Source organism: Phacochoerus africanus, chromosome 13, assembly GCF_016906955.1.
Source record: "Phacochoerus africanus isolate WHEZ1 chromosome 13, ROS_Pafr_v1, whole genome shotgun sequence".
Lineage (NCBI taxonomy): Eukaryota > Metazoa > Chordata > Mammalia > Artiodactyla > Suidae > Phacochoerus > Phacochoerus africanus.
In genome coordinates, this window is record NC_062556.1 from 76,505,638 (window position 1) to 76,522,017 (window position 16,380).

At 56.5% G+C, this 16,380-nt stretch overlaps 1 protein-coding gene across 1 annotated transcript in view; it reads right to left on the reverse strand.

Annotated features, from left to right (window-relative positions):
* COL4A1 (collagen type IV alpha 1 chain) overlaps window positions 1–16,380 on the reverse strand; it is a 140,711-nt gene that overhangs the window by 27,063 nt on the left and 97,268 nt on the right. Inside the window, exons 21-29 of the mRNA XM_047755982.1 lie at window positions 16,091–16,255; window positions 12,357–12,452; window positions 9,862–9,945; window positions 9,273–9,343; window positions 5,132–5,323; window positions 4,431–4,599; window positions 2,238–2,330; window positions 2,010–2,114; window positions 778–875 (exon numbers count right to left, since the gene is read on the reverse strand). Of these exons, the coding sequence (XP_047611938.1) occupies window positions 778–875; window positions 2,010–2,114; window positions 2,238–2,330; window positions 4,431–4,599; window positions 5,132–5,323; window positions 9,273–9,343; window positions 9,862–9,945; window positions 12,357–12,452; window positions 16,091–16,255 (1,073 nt within the window). The remainder of the gene's footprint in view (window positions 1–777; window positions 876–2,009; window positions 2,115–2,237; window positions 2,331–4,430; window positions 4,600–5,131; window positions 5,324–9,272; window positions 9,344–9,861; window positions 9,946–12,356; window positions 12,453–16,090; window positions 16,256–16,380) is intronic.

Here is a 16,380-nt window from a genome sequence, read left to right on the forward strand (position 1 = left end):
GGAAGTGTTCCCGCATCCCAGAGACACAGCCGCCCACCTGCCCCCCGACCCCAAGGGTGGGAGCAGCCGCCCAGGTCTGTGTGGGCAAAGATGCGTCTCCGCAAGGCGGCTCCTCCCACGTAAGACATCGGCCTTCTGGCACTTCCCCTTCTTTATGTCACAGCAGGAAGGCGCCAACCAGGGTCAGCTGGGCTGGCAGGCAGAAGTGCAGGACTGGCAAGAGGGGAGGGCGTCTGAGGGCCCGGAGGGCCTGACGCCACCAGCCCAGGGTCCCCAACCAGCGCCCTTGGTCCCCGGGCCGTGTTTGGTAAAGTCAGCGATATTTTTGGCCATCACAAGGGGGGGAGGGGTGCTCCTTTGGGATGTGTGGGTTAGCGCCTCGGAGGAGGCTGTTAAAGACCCCCGATGCCGGGCGCGGCCCCCACCACGAGGAATTACTGAATGGCAGCGTCGTGAGGCCGAGGAAGGCTGCCCTCCACCTTCCTGGAGGTTGATACGTCCTTGGGACAGGGGCTTCCTTCTGCCACTCCCGGTGAGACACACGTGCACAGGCCCAGGTCACACCCGCAAGGGCACACACAGCAGAAACCAATGATTCAGCCCCAAACACACACAACTGTGTGCCATGCCGGGTACTTTGGTATTTGCTATTTGATGCAATTTCGTTCAAACACAACACGCTGCCCAGTACCCTCTGTGAGATTAATAACCCGCCTTTTACGTGTCCCGTTTATCACAAGGATGCGGAAACGGCCATCCGAGAACCCTGGTACCCACCTTTTGGCCGGGCGCACCTGGGTTGCCAGGTAAGCCGTTAAACCCTTGGCGACCGGGATTCCCGGGCGGTCCAGCATCTCCAGGTAAACCATCAACACCTGTTTCGGAAAATCCACAGACTCATTCACGTAATAAAGCTGCTCCCTCCTCTCTCCCCTCTTACACCTGCTCAGATGAACCTGAGCACATGCGAGGGAACAACAGGGAAGACAAGACCCCCCCGGCCTGGGGGCGGCCGGGCGCCAGGACCGCGCACAGCACCTGCTGCCCCTCCTTCTCCCCACATCCGCCCTCTCGTCCCTCGTCTTCCAGTTGAAGCGGGGGCACTGGGATCAGGCTGCCAGCCGTGCTGCTCCCAGCCCTTTTGGGCTCTGGACCGAAGGCTGCACATCGGTCTCCCTGGAGCCAGGCCAAGAAAGCAGCGAAAACAGGGACACTGTTCTCCTCACGTGCTCACGGTTTTCAGAATGAAGCACCGGTTCTACAACATCAGTACCTGTGGGGGTCCAGCCCCGCAGTGTCGGCGCCTCTCCCCTGGGAGCAAAGCCCCCTCCTCACAGTCACCCCACTGTCCCCCAACTTCCAGGCCAGCCCGGCCCAGGCTGTGTGCTCCCTTCACTGACGGAGACCCCCTGGAGGGCGCAGTTAGGGGAGCGGGCGTCTGCCGGCTCCCTGGGCAGCCTGCGGTCCCACTGTCCCAGCTCCTTCCCGCCCCACGGCCCCGGGAGCCACCTCCCCGTCGCTGGCGGCTGGAGCCCCCGTCCTCCACTCCCAGCGGCTCTTGGAAAGCCTCCCCCCACTGCTCGCTTACTAGCAGGTATGGTGTGTTTATTCTTTTTTCTTTCTTTTTGGCTCCTTAGGGCCTCACCTGCGGCAAATGGAGGTTCCCAGGCTAGGGGTCCAACAGGAGTTATAGCGGCCGGCTTACACCACAGCCACAGCAACACCAGATCCAAGCTGTGTCTAGGAAGGACCTGCACCCCAGCTCACGGAAACACCAGATCTTAACCCACTGAGTGAGGCCAGGGATTGAACCCGCATCCTCATGGACACTAGTCAGGTTCTTAACCCGCTGAACCACGACAGGAACTCCAGGCATGGCGTGTTTACGTCCATTGCCCCTTTTCTCCTAGAATCCACGGAGGACAAAGAGAGAGACCAGCAGGGGTCGGACGCCAGCATCAGGGCCCTCGCGGGCCAGGCCAAAGTTTGGCCCCGCCCTGAAGACTCACCTTTGGGACCCGGGGGCCCTGGAAATCCAATTCCAGGCTGGCCGACTGCACCCTTCTCTCCCGGGAGGCCCGGCCTTCCTGGGGTTCCAGGAAAACCTCGGTCACCTGTTTTGAGAAAGATCAACAGTCAACGTGAGCAAAACGTGAGCCTGTGAGTACCCCCCCCAACCTCCCCACCCTCTCCCCACCTCCCCCTGTGCCTCTGGTGAACTTGAACTCCAAAAGTACCTTGAGGCCCTTGGAAACCGGGGGACCCCGGCAGTCCTTCTGCTCCGGGGGGGCCAGGCAAGGGCACGACTTTTCCTGCTTCGCCCTTGGGACCTGGGAGAAAAGAGCCAGAACAGAGCGTGAGGCCACCTCGGCTCGACCCTGGGGAGGCGCCTGGCGTCTCGCCTCCGCTTCTCCCTTCTGCCTTCCTGGCCTCGCTCACAGAGGCCTCTTCTACCAAGACGGACAGAGTGACGCAACAATTCCTGAAGCGTCTAAAGTCAGAGTCAGGAAAAGCTGAAGACTCTACAGTAACGGACGGTGAGATGGGCTGGGAAGTGTCTGCATTAGTCTCAAAACGCTGAAATGCTCCCCCCGGCCCCTCTCCGTTTCCCAGACGGGACGAATCCCACGTTGCTCTGGGTTCATGGGGGGGCGAGTTACCCTAGGACATGCTCAGGGGTCACTGGCGTTCCTGCCCTCACAGTGAGCGGGACGGTTCTGTGGCATCTCCAGCACACAGAAAACCACCTGTCCTCCATCCCCCAGCGTCTGTGCCTGGGAGCGCCACTGGGCGTCAGGGCTCAGCTGTTAGGAAAGGACCTTAAAGAATCTGGGGGCATGGAGGGCCTCCCGCCACCACTCCCTGCCTTAGCTATGGGCTGTGGGAAAGGCCCGCCGCCTGACCTGACACATCCTGGCTATCAGCTCCAGCCCTGGGAACTTTTATGGCTTTTATGAGCATCAGAGTAAACGGGGCTCTGGCAGATCAAAGAGGTCGGGTTTCTCATCCCCAGGCCGACAGGGTCTAGATGGCCAAGGAGCCCTACGGAATGCAGACAGCCGACCAGCGGCGCTGGCAGCACGGCCTCCCCAGGACCTTCTTCCCATCCTGTCGAGAACATCTGCTCTGCGTGCCAGTGGCTTTTCCGATGGGCGTGTCCGGCCAGGAAAAACCCTGCAAGTGTTCTGCTTCCACACGCAAAGGACACTTGAGGCGATGGTCTGGGAACCGGGACCTGGGCGCGAGGGATCAGAGGCCCCTTTTCCAAGACGGGGGTCTTTCCAAGGCAAGCCCAGGATTCCCTGCCCTAAAGGAGTCACAAGAGAGGCATTTCTGGGATCCTTACTAAATGGAGAACAGTTATCAAGTGAGTCTGACTTGGTGCCAGTGACCACACAGCAATGCCCACGATGAGAGCTGAGCTGGCAGGACTGCTCCTAAGGTTCCCACAGGGGCTGCTACGGTCTCCTGAGGCACGGAGCCGGCCGACTCCACACTGTCTTCCTGAGGAAGGAACGGTTCCCAGTGGGGACAGGACGGAGAATGCATGGCTGGCGACAGAAGCAAAATCTGTGACCAGGAAGCCAGACCGTCATTGCTGCCGCGGATCCCGCAGGACACTTGGGTCACGGAGCTTTACAGTGTTTCCTGGTCACACAGCTTGGATCACCCCAAGTCCCCTCCCGTGCCTTTCTACAGCTTACGACGGCTTAGTGACGCACGCGTCCCCCGCCCTTTGTGCCCAGGCCATCCCTTCCTGGTTGCCTAGGGAACGCTGCCAGTGTCGCCTTTCTTCCCTTAGTTATAGTCAGCTCAGACGTCACGGAGAGTCCCCTGCGTGCACAGCCTGGGGTCCCCGTCCACTCCCCTCCTTGATGACGAGCTGCGTGGGGGAAACCCTCACGGAGCCCCCTGCCCACGTTCCCAGCCAGTGCCCAGGCAGTGGGCTCCAGGTGAGCGAACGCCTGGTCACCACTTAGCACAGTGCCTGGCACACAGGACCCCGTGCAAAACAGCAAATGCCTGAAACGGCCATGGAGTGAAACAGCCACGTGGAAGGGGCTGTGGGCCAGTGGCTGAGCGGGCAGATCAGGGGGGCAGGAGGTGGAGGGGGGGGCACGTGGCTGGGGCCACACAGGAGCCAAGACGGAGGGCTCCTCACTCCGCACAGAAGGCCGACTTGCTGATGCACACGGCGCCCCCACTCCTGTACCGGGACCTCAGCTCTACGTTCAGGCTCCTGCCTTCCGCATCCTACCCGCGACCTGGCCCATCTCGTAAAGGCAGCAATGAGATTCAGAAAAGCCAGGGAAGGATGGGCCGTGTCACATCCCGCCTCCTGGCGGAACTGAAACCAGACCCACGTCCCCGCGTCACGGAGCCCTGGGCCCCTGGCACTTGGGCGCTGCACTGAGGTCCTCGGGCCTCACCTGGCTGGCCTGGGGCCCCAGGGTTGCCCGGGAAGCCCGCCTGTCCTTTGTCACCAATGGGACCAATGGGGCCAAACCCTGGGGGCCCGGGAGGGCCGATGTCACCACGACTGCCAGGGAATCCAACTCCTCCGGGGGGGCCGCGTTCCCCTTTCAGTCCTGCGGAACCCTGAGGTAGAGAGAGGAGCGTTATCCGCAGGCCTCGCCGCGCTCCGAGCCGTGTCGCCTTCCTCCCCAGTTTAGTAAATAAGTGCCAGGATTTAACCAGCTGTGCTACTCATTCACTTCAACCCGCCCGCCAAGGTCAACGTGAAGTTAATAAATGAAGCTGGCATTCCTTCCCCAAGCTGAGCTCGCAGCCGCCCCCCTCCTCCACGAGGGGCCCCTCCAGAGAGGAGGCCCCCGGAACCAGAACCTCCTTTTAAAGGGAGACTCGAAGGCCGCTCAGCTCCAACGCCACCTCCCACATCCCACACAGGGCCGTCTTTGCGGGCCCCCGATCCCCCTGAAGACCCAGGTCAGTTGTCAGCTAATTGTTCCCGCCAAGGTCCCCAGCGCCCAGGTCCCCAGACTACGGGGCAAATTCACGTGCAACAACGACACTGAGTGAAAACACACAGATAGGGTCCAGGCGGCTCAGCTCTTCGGCCTCTGCTCACCCACCTGACAAGCACACGTTCAAAGTCTGGGGGTACACGTACCGGGGAGCCCTTGGGGCCGGGCAGACCGGGGTGGCCGTCTCTTCCTGGAGAGCCTGCTCTGCCTGGCATGCCGGGCTGGCCTGGGAACCCGGGGTCTCCTTTGTCACCCTTGAGCCGAATGTCGAGGTAAATCTCGCCAGGCTCTCCCTTGGCTCCTGGCTGGCCCATCAGCCCTGGTGCGCCTTGCGGGCCCTGCAAGAACAAAGCCTGGTGATGCCAACATCCACAGAGCGAGCCATGCCACCAGCGAGGAAACCGGGGAGCCATCCTGCAAAGCGGGGTGATGCTTAGCTCTCGTTCCCTTTCCAGAAGCAAGCCAGCGGCTCCGGGACAAAACCGGAGCTGACCTCACTGCCGTTTCCCTTAAAAAGCCTTTGGGGGGGAGTCCTAGGGAAGACAGGGATGGGGTAGGGAGGAAGGGCGCGGCCCGGCCCGGCCCACAGCTCAGTCCTTGGCCAGCGTTCTTGTCCTTGACCCTGCCGACATCACAGCAGCTGTTGGGAGGGGCTGTAGATGTTCAACATCTCTGCCCGGGAACCAGAAAGAGGGCTTCTGGGCGCAGGTGAGGCGGGGAAGAGCCACGTTCTCCAGGGCTGCTCAGGGCTTCCTCTCCCGCTCCCACCCCAAACTCTGGAAGCGATAACGGCGTCCAGGGCACCGGGCCAGGGGCAACCAGGGGAGGGGCACCCGGCCGGCTCTGGGACTATTATTCTGAGCCGACAGCAGAGCGGAGCAGAGCTTCCCACGAGGCACCCACGGGAACACATCTCCGTTCCTGGAAAGGGACCCCCACAGGGAACGCCCTCTCCCCACAGCCCTGAGAGCCGGGCTTCGTGGGGAACAGGCCAGGGTTTCCAGCAGTTGCTGCAAATACCTGTTCTCTGAGATCCATCTCCTGAGCCTCCCTCGGCAGAACTGAAATTCCCGCAGAATACTCATTTGGTTTGAGTTCCTTTCATACCCTCCCTCTGAAACGGTCCTTGGATATACGTGAAACACACACACACGCGCGCGCCTCTGTGTGTGTGTAACATGTACCCCTCAAAGGAGCTGGGAACAGGGGCAACCAAAACCCACATAGTCTTCAGATTTTGAATGGCCACCACTCACTAAGAGCCCGCAGTGTGTCCCAGCCTCTGATTCTTAACACAGCTCTGCAGGGAAAATACTGGCACCGCTTCGCAGAGGAGGAGCTAATATTCCAAGAAAGTCGGTGATCCATCCAAGACCACAGGGCCAGAAAGGGCTTATTTCCAGCTGCAGAGCCTGGACTTCGTCCCCAAACCACGTGAGCGCTAGTGAGTTCGGTGTTATCTAGGAAAGGCTGCCTCTTACACGAACGTGGAGGTGAGGCTTGGAGAGGCTCAGAGGCTACTCAGAGCCATGCAAGTGGCTCACTGGGGAATCACCTACACGGCACTGACGTATGTTCCCGCCCAGCTGGCTTCCTAGGAGCTGGGACCGTGACGGGAAAAAGAAGGGCGCAGTTACGCTTTCTCGGAGACACACCCACGGCACCTCGTGCTCTTCCAGAGGTCAGGAGACAGCATGAGTCTGCGCTGCCTGGGACTATTTATAAACTTAAATTAACATCGAACCTCAGTTCCTTAGTCACACGAGCCACACTTCAGTGGCCACCACTGACCGGTGGCTACCAGAGTGGACAGGGTGACACAGAACATTCAACCCCGGCAGAAAGTTCCTCTGGCCAGAAACAGCTGGTCAGAGCTGGCCCTGAGCTGGAAGTGGCCCTTGTAATGCAGGACACTTGTTGGTCCTCTGTTAGGACACTCAGATCTACTTGGGGACAGGGGATGAGTCCAGTCTATCTGCTCTGGTCCCCAGAGTGGTAGCACACCACTTCCACCAGCCGCCCACCCGAAAGTTGAGCAGGGGTCGTGGAAAATTCGTTATTGGGTAGAAAGCAGCTGTGGAACTTTGTAGCTTTGGCTCTCAAGTTAACATTAGGTCCTGCACATCCTCAAGTCCCAGCTAAACTCAGAAGCGTCTCCAGACAGAGGTCCGGGCAGCCTCCTCCGGGCGTCCACGCTGTGGTGTATGGCCCTTGCTGCTTAGGTAGGGACATGTGCTTGCTGTCTGTCTCTCCACTGGTCTTTCAGGGCTGGGAGGGCAGGACCAGGCCTCTGTCTTTGCGTCCTTCGCATCGACAGCAGGATGCGCCCGGGAGCAAGCGTGTGTTAAACCAGCAAGAGTCACCACTAAAAACTAAACGCAGGTGTAAGAAACGAAAACCAATGCGTGTGCTTCCCGACCCGGAAGCACCCCTCACGTTATTGTATGCTGATTCTTCAGAGCTTAGAGGCACAGCCTCCTCTAACGCTGCGAGCACAGCGTGAGAAAATGCAGTTTTTCATTTTCATCGCGATGAGCTTGCCAGCCATCGTTCTATTTAGGGGAGAAAACGGGATCTTCTTTGAAAAGTGACATTCACAACCCTCAGACATCTCGTGGGGTTTCTTTGATTCAGATCTTAGTCCTAAGCGACGCAGAAGCCTTTTGATCCACATCCCTTTAGATAGATGTGGGAGACTCAAACGCTGCCTGGAGGTTCCCAACGGGCTGCATAGATTGGAGAAGATCTGACAGCTTGTGCGGTCTGCCTCTAGAAAGCAGTGCCACTGCGGAAAATTCAGAAGTTTGTGTCACTTAACACAGGTGGCTCCCAGTGACCCTGGACCTGCTGGGGGCGGGGGCTGGGCTTCAGCATCGCAGCCACGAGCCTCTTGTGACCTGACCCCCTCCCCCCAAGCAAACGCATGGCTTCCAGAGGACATGTCACAGAAAGGCTGCTTCTGGGACAGCCTTTCATTGGAATCAGAGCTTCTTTCACTGGAATCTACTTTCCAGTTTGCTCTGTCGGTTTGTGTCCTGCCTCTCATAGCCCCCAACCAAATTCTAAATAAGGGGACCACATTTTTCAGCCAATTAAACCATGGAGCTATGTTATAGCATCCAAGCAAAGGAAAATTATGAAGTTTTTACCCATAAGACAGTTCTTGGCAGTGTTCCCTCTCCACCAAGAAAGCTCCTGGCGGTGGAGAGGACGTGGGGACGGGCATTTTTTGCTGTAGGTTCTCTTTATCTTTCCCCTTCTCGTGACTTCTCCCCAAACACCCTCCTTCCTCTTTTCTCAGTTTTATTGCATTTGGGGCTGGAGGGCGGGTGTCTGGACTGGGTTCCAGGCAAACTTGAGGCAGGAAGTATTCCAGAAAGGCCGGGTAGATAAAGACCATGTCCAGACTGTGCCTGTTGCCTTCAAAGTTTTTCCGACTTTGATCCTTGCCACAGCCAGAGTTCCCAGCTTTGTGAACTTCCAACGTATTTAGAAATATTTTAAACAGTTGCGACTTCTAACTTAGCTCCCCAGGCACCAGGGTGTTCTGGAAAGCAGAAGCCCATGATCTGACTTCAAAGGGAGAAAAGCACTGCCGCATTCCAGCTGTTTCCCTCCTATTTCAACTCACTTTTGCCCTGACCTGCTTGTATAGAACCTTCCAGAAATAGTTTCTTAAATTATAAATGTTGAAGGGCTACATTAAAAGAAGATCGCTAAAGATTTGACTTTCAATTTGTGATAAAAGAAAAAAGAGAAAAAGGAAAGAAAAAAGAATAAAGCAATGTAAGGATTTGTAGACACGGCTTAATGCTTACAGAGCATAGAAGAACAAAGCCTAAAGGTTTAGAAGCCTTAGAAGCAGACGGATGACATGCAACAATATAACATCCTTCAATAGTTGAGATTATTACTCTGCTCTTGTACTCAATGGCTATTTTTTTTTGTCTTTTTGCCTTTTCTAGAGCCGCTCCTATGGCATATGGAGGTTCCCAGGCTAGGGGTCCAATCGGAGCTGTAGCCACCAGCCTACACCAGAGCCACAGCAACACGGGATCCGAGCCGCGTCTGCAACCTCCACCACAGCTCACGGCAACGCCGGATCCTTAACCCACTGAGCGAGGCCAGGGATCGAACCCGCAACCTCATGGTTCCCAGTCGGATTCGTTAACCACTGCGCCACGATGGGAATTCCCTCAATGGCTATTTTTAAAACAAAGCAGACACGTTAAGAAACCGGTACTCTGTTTCACCGAAAGATTTCACGCGCCTGTGTGGTTTACTTACAGGCAGTCCCTCAAGGCCATCTCTGCCGGGTAAGCCTCTGTCGCCCTTGGCCCCGGGCTGTCCTGGAAAACCTTTCGTAAGAGACAGAGGAGAGAGCACAGCGTTGATAAGACATTTCCTAATAACGCGAGACGTTTTTATTTTGTCAAGATGCAAAGTGCGAAGGTCTTTACATGAGGATGGTGTTTGAAGAATCTCAAAAGAGCGACCATGAGCGAGCCCACGCTGGGCTCAAGAAGGAGGAAAGTGACCCCAAACGCAGACGAGTGACTGTCACAGGATGGCTCACCCCGCCGCCGCCGCCCGCCCGAGGACCGCTAACCAAGGCGTGTGGGTCCCTCCCCCGAGCCACACGGTTTTCATTCGCTGTGGCCCTTTCAGGAGGAAATCCTTATGACACTGAATTCAAGTCCCCGGGATCATTTTCAACCAAGTGAGCCAACCCCGGGCACGTGGCTGCACAGTCTCATCCGCTCTGATGCTGTCGCAGGAAATGGGGTCGCAGGGAGTTCTGCTTCGACGGGAAGGTTCCCACCCACGGAGGCGAAGTCTGACCGGGTCCCTTCCCGTGGGGGGAGGAGGCTCTTACCTATTTCTCCTGGGGGGCCCTGTGGCCCAGGGGGCCCACGAAGTCCTGTTGAGTCACAGATGAGGCAACTCTCTCCTTTTTGACCTAAGAAAGGAGACATGGGGTCCGTGTACATAACAGGTGAGCAGACAGGTGTCACCTGCATGGCGACCGCACAGGAGAAGGCAGAGGTGGCCACCATTCCGGATGTCATGTCCAGAGGGGGCTTCTCAGAACCTGACACCTGTCGGGCACACCTTGTGTCCTGTCACAGGGCCCGCTCTCTGCCCCCAGCACGTGTCACAGGTAACCGAGGCTGCCCTTCGAGGAATCCCATCCTTCTGTCCTGCGACGGGACAGGCCTTGCCTCACTAAAAAGTCACCTGGAACTCAATTTTCATCATTGGCCGGAGAAGCTCTGGCCGTGTCATCTAGTCTCTCAGCCAACAACTTCCCATCATCTTCCTCTTGGATTGAGTATTTTTTTCGCAAACTGTGACTCCTGGATTTTCATCCTATGTTTACAGGCTGACGGGAGTGAGATGGAAGCAACAAGCCAGAAAAGCAAGAGCAGAAGCCTGACCTGATGAGTGGGATGGAGAAGAGGCAGCGCGCACGGGAAAGTGGGAGGAGACGCCTCTCTTCAGCCGCTCTGACCCCTATGTCTCGATTCTCAAACTAAGCTAAAAGGCCCGGCTGGGCCCGTGACCTAAACCCTGGACGTCCATTTCCAGGCACACATCGGGCCAACGGACAGCAGGGCACACGTGGAGAAGCCCATGGTCAGGGGCCACAGAAGCCGGGCCGTGTCCCCCTCGTCTCCTTTGGCTCTGAATGACTCCCCAGCCCAGGCACACCCCACTCCAGGCCCTGCCATCAGGAACCAGGGCAGAACAGGGCTCATCCGTGAGACGGATGCAGCGCAAGTTGGCAGGTAAGCCAGCCAAGCTGTGGGCAGCGTGGGGTTGCTGGGGTCTGTGCTCCTGAGGCTCGAGGTGGGAGCCGGGGAGGTGCTGGTGCTACAGGAGCGAGAAGACGTGGGAAGAAGGAGCTTCTCTGAGGGTCCAGGGAGAGACAGACCTCTCAGTACAGAGCACCTTCTGGCCACTGGCTCTGTCACAAGATGGAACAGCTCATCTCAGAAAGCACGAAGCACCTGGGGCAAACTATGACACTTAGAGTAAGCAGTGAGGTCCTGCTGGACAGCACAGGGAACTGAATCCAGTCTCTTGGGATAGAACATGATGCAAGATAATATAAGAAAAAGAATGTATATATAGTCAAACATATATATATATATATATATGACTGGGTCACTTTGCTGTACGGCAGAAATTGCCACAACATTGTAAATCAACTAGTTTAATAAAAAATTTAATTAAAAAAGAAATTGTTAAACATCTGGGAACTGGGAACATTCATGAAAATAAAAAAATGACACTCTTGGAGCTCCCATCGTGGCTCAGAGGTTAACAAACCCGACTGGGAACCATGAGATTGCAGGTTCAATCCCTGGTCTCACTCAGTGAATTAAGGATCCGGTGTTGCCGTGAGCTGCGGTGTAGGTCCCAGATGCAGCTCAGATCCTGCGTTGCTGCGGCTCTGGCATAGGTCGGCAGCTACAGCTCCGATTAGACCCCTAGCCTGGGAACCTCCATATACCCCGGTGTGGCCCCAGAAAAGACAAAAAAAAAAAATGACACTGATGACACAACCCCCGCCACTTAATTCTAGGATCACTTTCATCTAAGGGTCTGCAACTTAAGCGGCTGTCAAAATTCTAAGATATTTTCCATGCATTTGCAGTTTGAAGAACGAACATTCTTTGGAAGCCAAAGCCAGGAATGGGACCCAGAGGGGTTGGTTTTGGGGGGCCGCCTCCCCTTTGTTCTGCTCTCTGGGCATTAAGAGACGTATAAATATTGGAACATGCTTGGCTTATGACACCCTAAGCCAGGACTGTTTGGACAGCGATAATCCGCATTTCCAAGATTATGAAGGGATTACGGTGGGTCCTGAGTTGGCGTTACAGACGACGCCTGAGATGTGCAAAGATAAAACTGAGGGCCGACGGGCAGAGCTGGCTAATCCGCTGGCGGAAAATCCGCTCCCACTGATTACGGGACCGGGGCGTGGGGAGGTGGTGAGCTGTGTGTACACACTTGGGGTCCGGCTGGAAGGAGCGCTATGCATTCCTGGAGAATCCCAGGCTTTGAACTGGAAGATCACAGGAGGATGGCGTCAGTCAGGGAATTTAATCTGCCGGCCATGGGGAGGGGAAAGCTCAGAGACCTTGACGGCCGGGCCAGGGTCCCTGTTCCCTCCCGGGCGAGAGCTGTTGCTCCGACGCCCAACAGCCCAGCAGAGCTGCAGGGAGACAGGGCCTAAGAAGGGGCTTTGAGGAGCTTCAACAGCGGAAGGACCTACCCACAGGCACCCAGAGCCAGGCAGTGTGGAGAAACGTACCACACGGCCAAGCACCACCACATGTTTCGAAACCAAATTCAGTCTCTTACCTTTTTCTCCAACTTCGCCCGTCAACCCCGGCTGGCCCGGACTTCCGGGAAGGCCCTGGTCACCTGGTGGCCCCGGCTGGCATTCCACAATTCCATCTGAAACGGGTTTTTAAGAGTTACAGCGTCACTCCCCCGCAAGGGAACCCGGGGGTTCTCACCCTCTCTGAATTCAGGCTCCCTCACAACCCAAACCCTGGGCGGGCTGTTCGGCCCGTAGGCGAAGGCCCGCTGTGTTTTGCTCCCAAACACCCCCGTGTATTCGCCTGTGACCAGCTACGACCCGCACACGTGGTACCCAGCCGCCCCGTCACAAGCCCTCGTGGCGCAAGCTTCCATTTTATGTTCTGACGTGTACTTCATGTCTTGAACCCCGTCCTGGATCGGACATCGCTGTTTCTTGCCAAATCCACACCCCCATCTCCATCCCCACTTCACAGATGAAGAAACCGAGGTTCCAAAACGTAAATGATGTCACAGCGCCCTACGTCTGTGAAGTCAAGGCTGAGCCCCGAGCAGCTTGATTCCTTTTTTTCTTTCCGAGCAGATTTCCAGCAGAGTGATCACTATTTAAAAATGCAGACTGTCCGTGAGAAAACACCCCGAAGGGGCTGTGCCTCTTCCTCTCTGAGCATCATTAAGTGAAGAAGCATGAAAATGAACGGCACCGAGGCAGACGCCCTCTGCTGTGGGTTCCTCGTGGTTTTAAAGTGCTGCTTTTGGACACACAGGGCGACAGAGTTGATTGCTCCTCCTCAGTGTCTTCGAAGGAGGATGGCACAGTGAGCGGGGTCCCGCGAGGCTCTGCCGGCCACTCGTCACGACGGCGGCCCAGACGCTCGAGGCTGCAGTGCCCCCTCCTGCGCTTTCCCGACGGACCAGGCTCCCCAGACACCAAGGCCTGAACCGGAGCCCCGCCTCCTCTGTTTGGGGACTTGGTTTAGACCTTGGAGGAAACAGTTGTTTCAGGGGAGCAAGACCTGAAGTCTGAGGGCTTGGTCTGCTTGCTGTGGACGTTGTCCGGCAGTTTCCTGGACACGGCGGAGGCCGGCGGAGGCGTAAGAATGTCCTTGGTCCTCCCCTCCTGCTGGCTGCCCGGGCCCCCGTCTGTCCCGAACAGAGTGGAAGCCAAAGAGCTTCCCTAAATTCCCCAACTGGAAGAACTCGCTCCCTTCTCTGCCAGTGGAGCTGGGGGGACTCCCTGATTCTGGAGATGCAGATGCGTACACAGTGACAGCCGTGGGGTCACTCTTTCCCTTTTCCAGAACACACCTCCTCTGGGCACCAGAATCCCTGCACAGCCCTGGTGAAGCAATTACCGTGCTCACCAAAGAGAACTTTAAATACTTTGAAATCTGGAGCTCCCGTCGTGGCTCAGTGATTCCAAATCTGATGAGCATCTATGAGGTTGTGGGTTCGATCCCTGGCCTCACTCAGTGGGTTAAGGATCCAGCGTTGCCATGAGTTGTGCTGTAGGTCACAGACACGGCTTGGATCCCACGTTGCTGTGACTGTGGGGTAGGCCAGCAGCTGTAGCTCCAATTCAACCCCTAGCCTGGGAACCTCCATATGCCGAGGTGCAGCCCTAAAAAACTAACAAACTAAATAAATAAAGTGAAGGAGTCCAGATTCCAACTGTTCCTACAGGAACCTCTTCTTTTTAACCCTAACATCTAAAAAATTATTTATTTATTTAATTTTTTTTTTTTTTGTCTTTTTGCCTCTTCTAGGGCCACTACCACGGCATATGGAGGTTCCCAGGCCAGGGGTCCAGGCAGAGCCATAGCCACCGGCCTAGGCCAGAGCCACAGCAACTCGGGATCCGAGCTGCGTCTGCAACCTACACCACAGCTCACGGCAACACCGGGTCCTTAACACATGGATCAAGGCCAGGGATCAGCAACCTCATGGTTCCTAGTCGGATTCGTTAACCACTGAGCCATGACGGGAACTCCAAAAACAGTTTTTAAATAAAAGAAAATTTAAATAAATAAAAAAATAAATGAATACTTAGAAAGCTGAAGCAAGAATACAGTGGCTGTGTCTGAGGCGCCGGGAAGGGCAGCTCTGGGCTTGCACGCTCTCACACGTGTCGGGGGTGCAGCCACGGGGACTGAGCACTGGACGGGGTTGGGACCTGGGAACCTCCATGTGGCCTGGTTAAGCCGGGATGGGCCCCACAGTGGCAACTGGGTTCAGAGGTAGCCTTTTTCACACATTCGCTCCCTCTCGGTAAAAATCTCATTGATAACCGATCAACTATCATGTTGCCACTGTGAATCGCTTAATTTACACCGACTTGCAAAGCGGCAACCCTGGGGAACCCGGAGGCAGGTTGCAAGGCGCTCGGCCAACACACCTACGAAATTCCCAGCACTGGGAAGTTCACGTCCTCCCATGAGATCAGCCCATCTCCCAGACCCGGCAAGACGCCAATGTAAGGAAACGGTTCCGGGATTTGCCCACGGTGGGCTCTCTCGTGCCCCCTCCCAGTCTTTGCTGATCTCGCTTCGTAAAACCACCTCCGTGGCCCTGCCCCCACCCCACCTCTGTACCCCCTGCCCGGCTCCCTCTCACCCTGCATTTCTCATTCTCTGCTACCACACAATCCACTTCTTTATTTGACTTCTGAGTCAGAATGCTCACCCAGGAGAGCACGATTGTTTCGTGGGCTCTGCCCAGGTCTCAGGGCACCAAAGGCACGCCGATGTTTGTTGAGTGAGTAAGTGACCAAGGAATGAGTGACTAAGGACCAAAGGCCCTTTGGACGCCCACACGCAGAAAAGCAGGACTTTGGACCGAGAACCTCCAGGACTCCCACAGTTTGTCTCCTTTCTCCACGTTGCGAACCAGAAGGGGAGGACGTCCCCATGAAGTCACAGGGGAACCATTCCTCTGACTCATTCACATGTCAGAGGAAATTCAAGCCGACCCCCCCCCCCCCGCCCCCACCCAAGGGAAGCTTCTGGATTCCCTTGTTCCATCCACAGCTGGCACCGTACCCAACCTCATCCATGAGAACTTTCATGGAGGGGGCCCTGCATTCCAGCAAGCAGAGGCCTCCGGCAGCACAGGGGCCCCAGTCCAGAAGCTGCGCTCCAGACACTGGAAATATGAACCTACTTCCCATGCAACTGTTCGCTCAAACGCTCTGAAAGTTTCTTATGTTTTACATTGGAATTACTTTGAGGCTCTAGAACCCCTTAGCGGAATCAAGGGATTCACGGTCTGTGCTCAGCTTGGATGGGGGGGCTGATGAGAAAAATCCAGGTCAAGTACCGTTCTTAGTTGAAGTCATTCTTTGTGTTACCACACTGGTGTGCTGTCCCTTATGTGTACGTGTGTGTGTGTGTGTGTGTGTGTATGTGTGCGAGTATGTGTACCCTAGAACCAGCTTGCATGGCCAGATGAACAGAATTCATCCCATGCCCAGTAAGAAGCCTACACCTCAGTCGGTTTGGTTTTTGACTTACACGCCTGGAGACCCGAGCCGGTTAACATTCCTCTTATTCCTTGAAACCAGTTTCATCCTTTCATGTTTACGAGCCCTCTCTGCGGCGTGGCTCACTTTGCCAGCACCCCTCAGGGAGGCCGGGGTCATCCACGAGTGGCGGGTGCCCAGCCTCTTGCACGGCACGTGTACACGTGAACTCGAGTGCCCTCCCCAGCCTCGGTCAGCCCTGCCCACACCTGTCCTGCACTGGACACCACTCGAAACCAACCCAGAAGGAACTCACTTGTGTGGCCTGGCTGCCCAGGGGGGCCGGGGGGCCCAGGGGGGCCTGGGAATCCATCCCTTCCACCTGGTCCGGGCAAGGACACGCCTGGAAAGCCCCGGTCACCTTTCTCTCCTCTCTCACCCGGGTAGCCAGGGGCGCCCGGCTGCCCTGGTATCGGTAAGCCTGGAACCAGAACAGAGGGTTAGGTCAGAAGCACACTGCAGCCCCCCATCAGCAGCACACACTGGCATCTTAACTCTGCTCAGGGCACTGTGACCAGCTGACTGTCACTGAAGGGAACTTCTGGG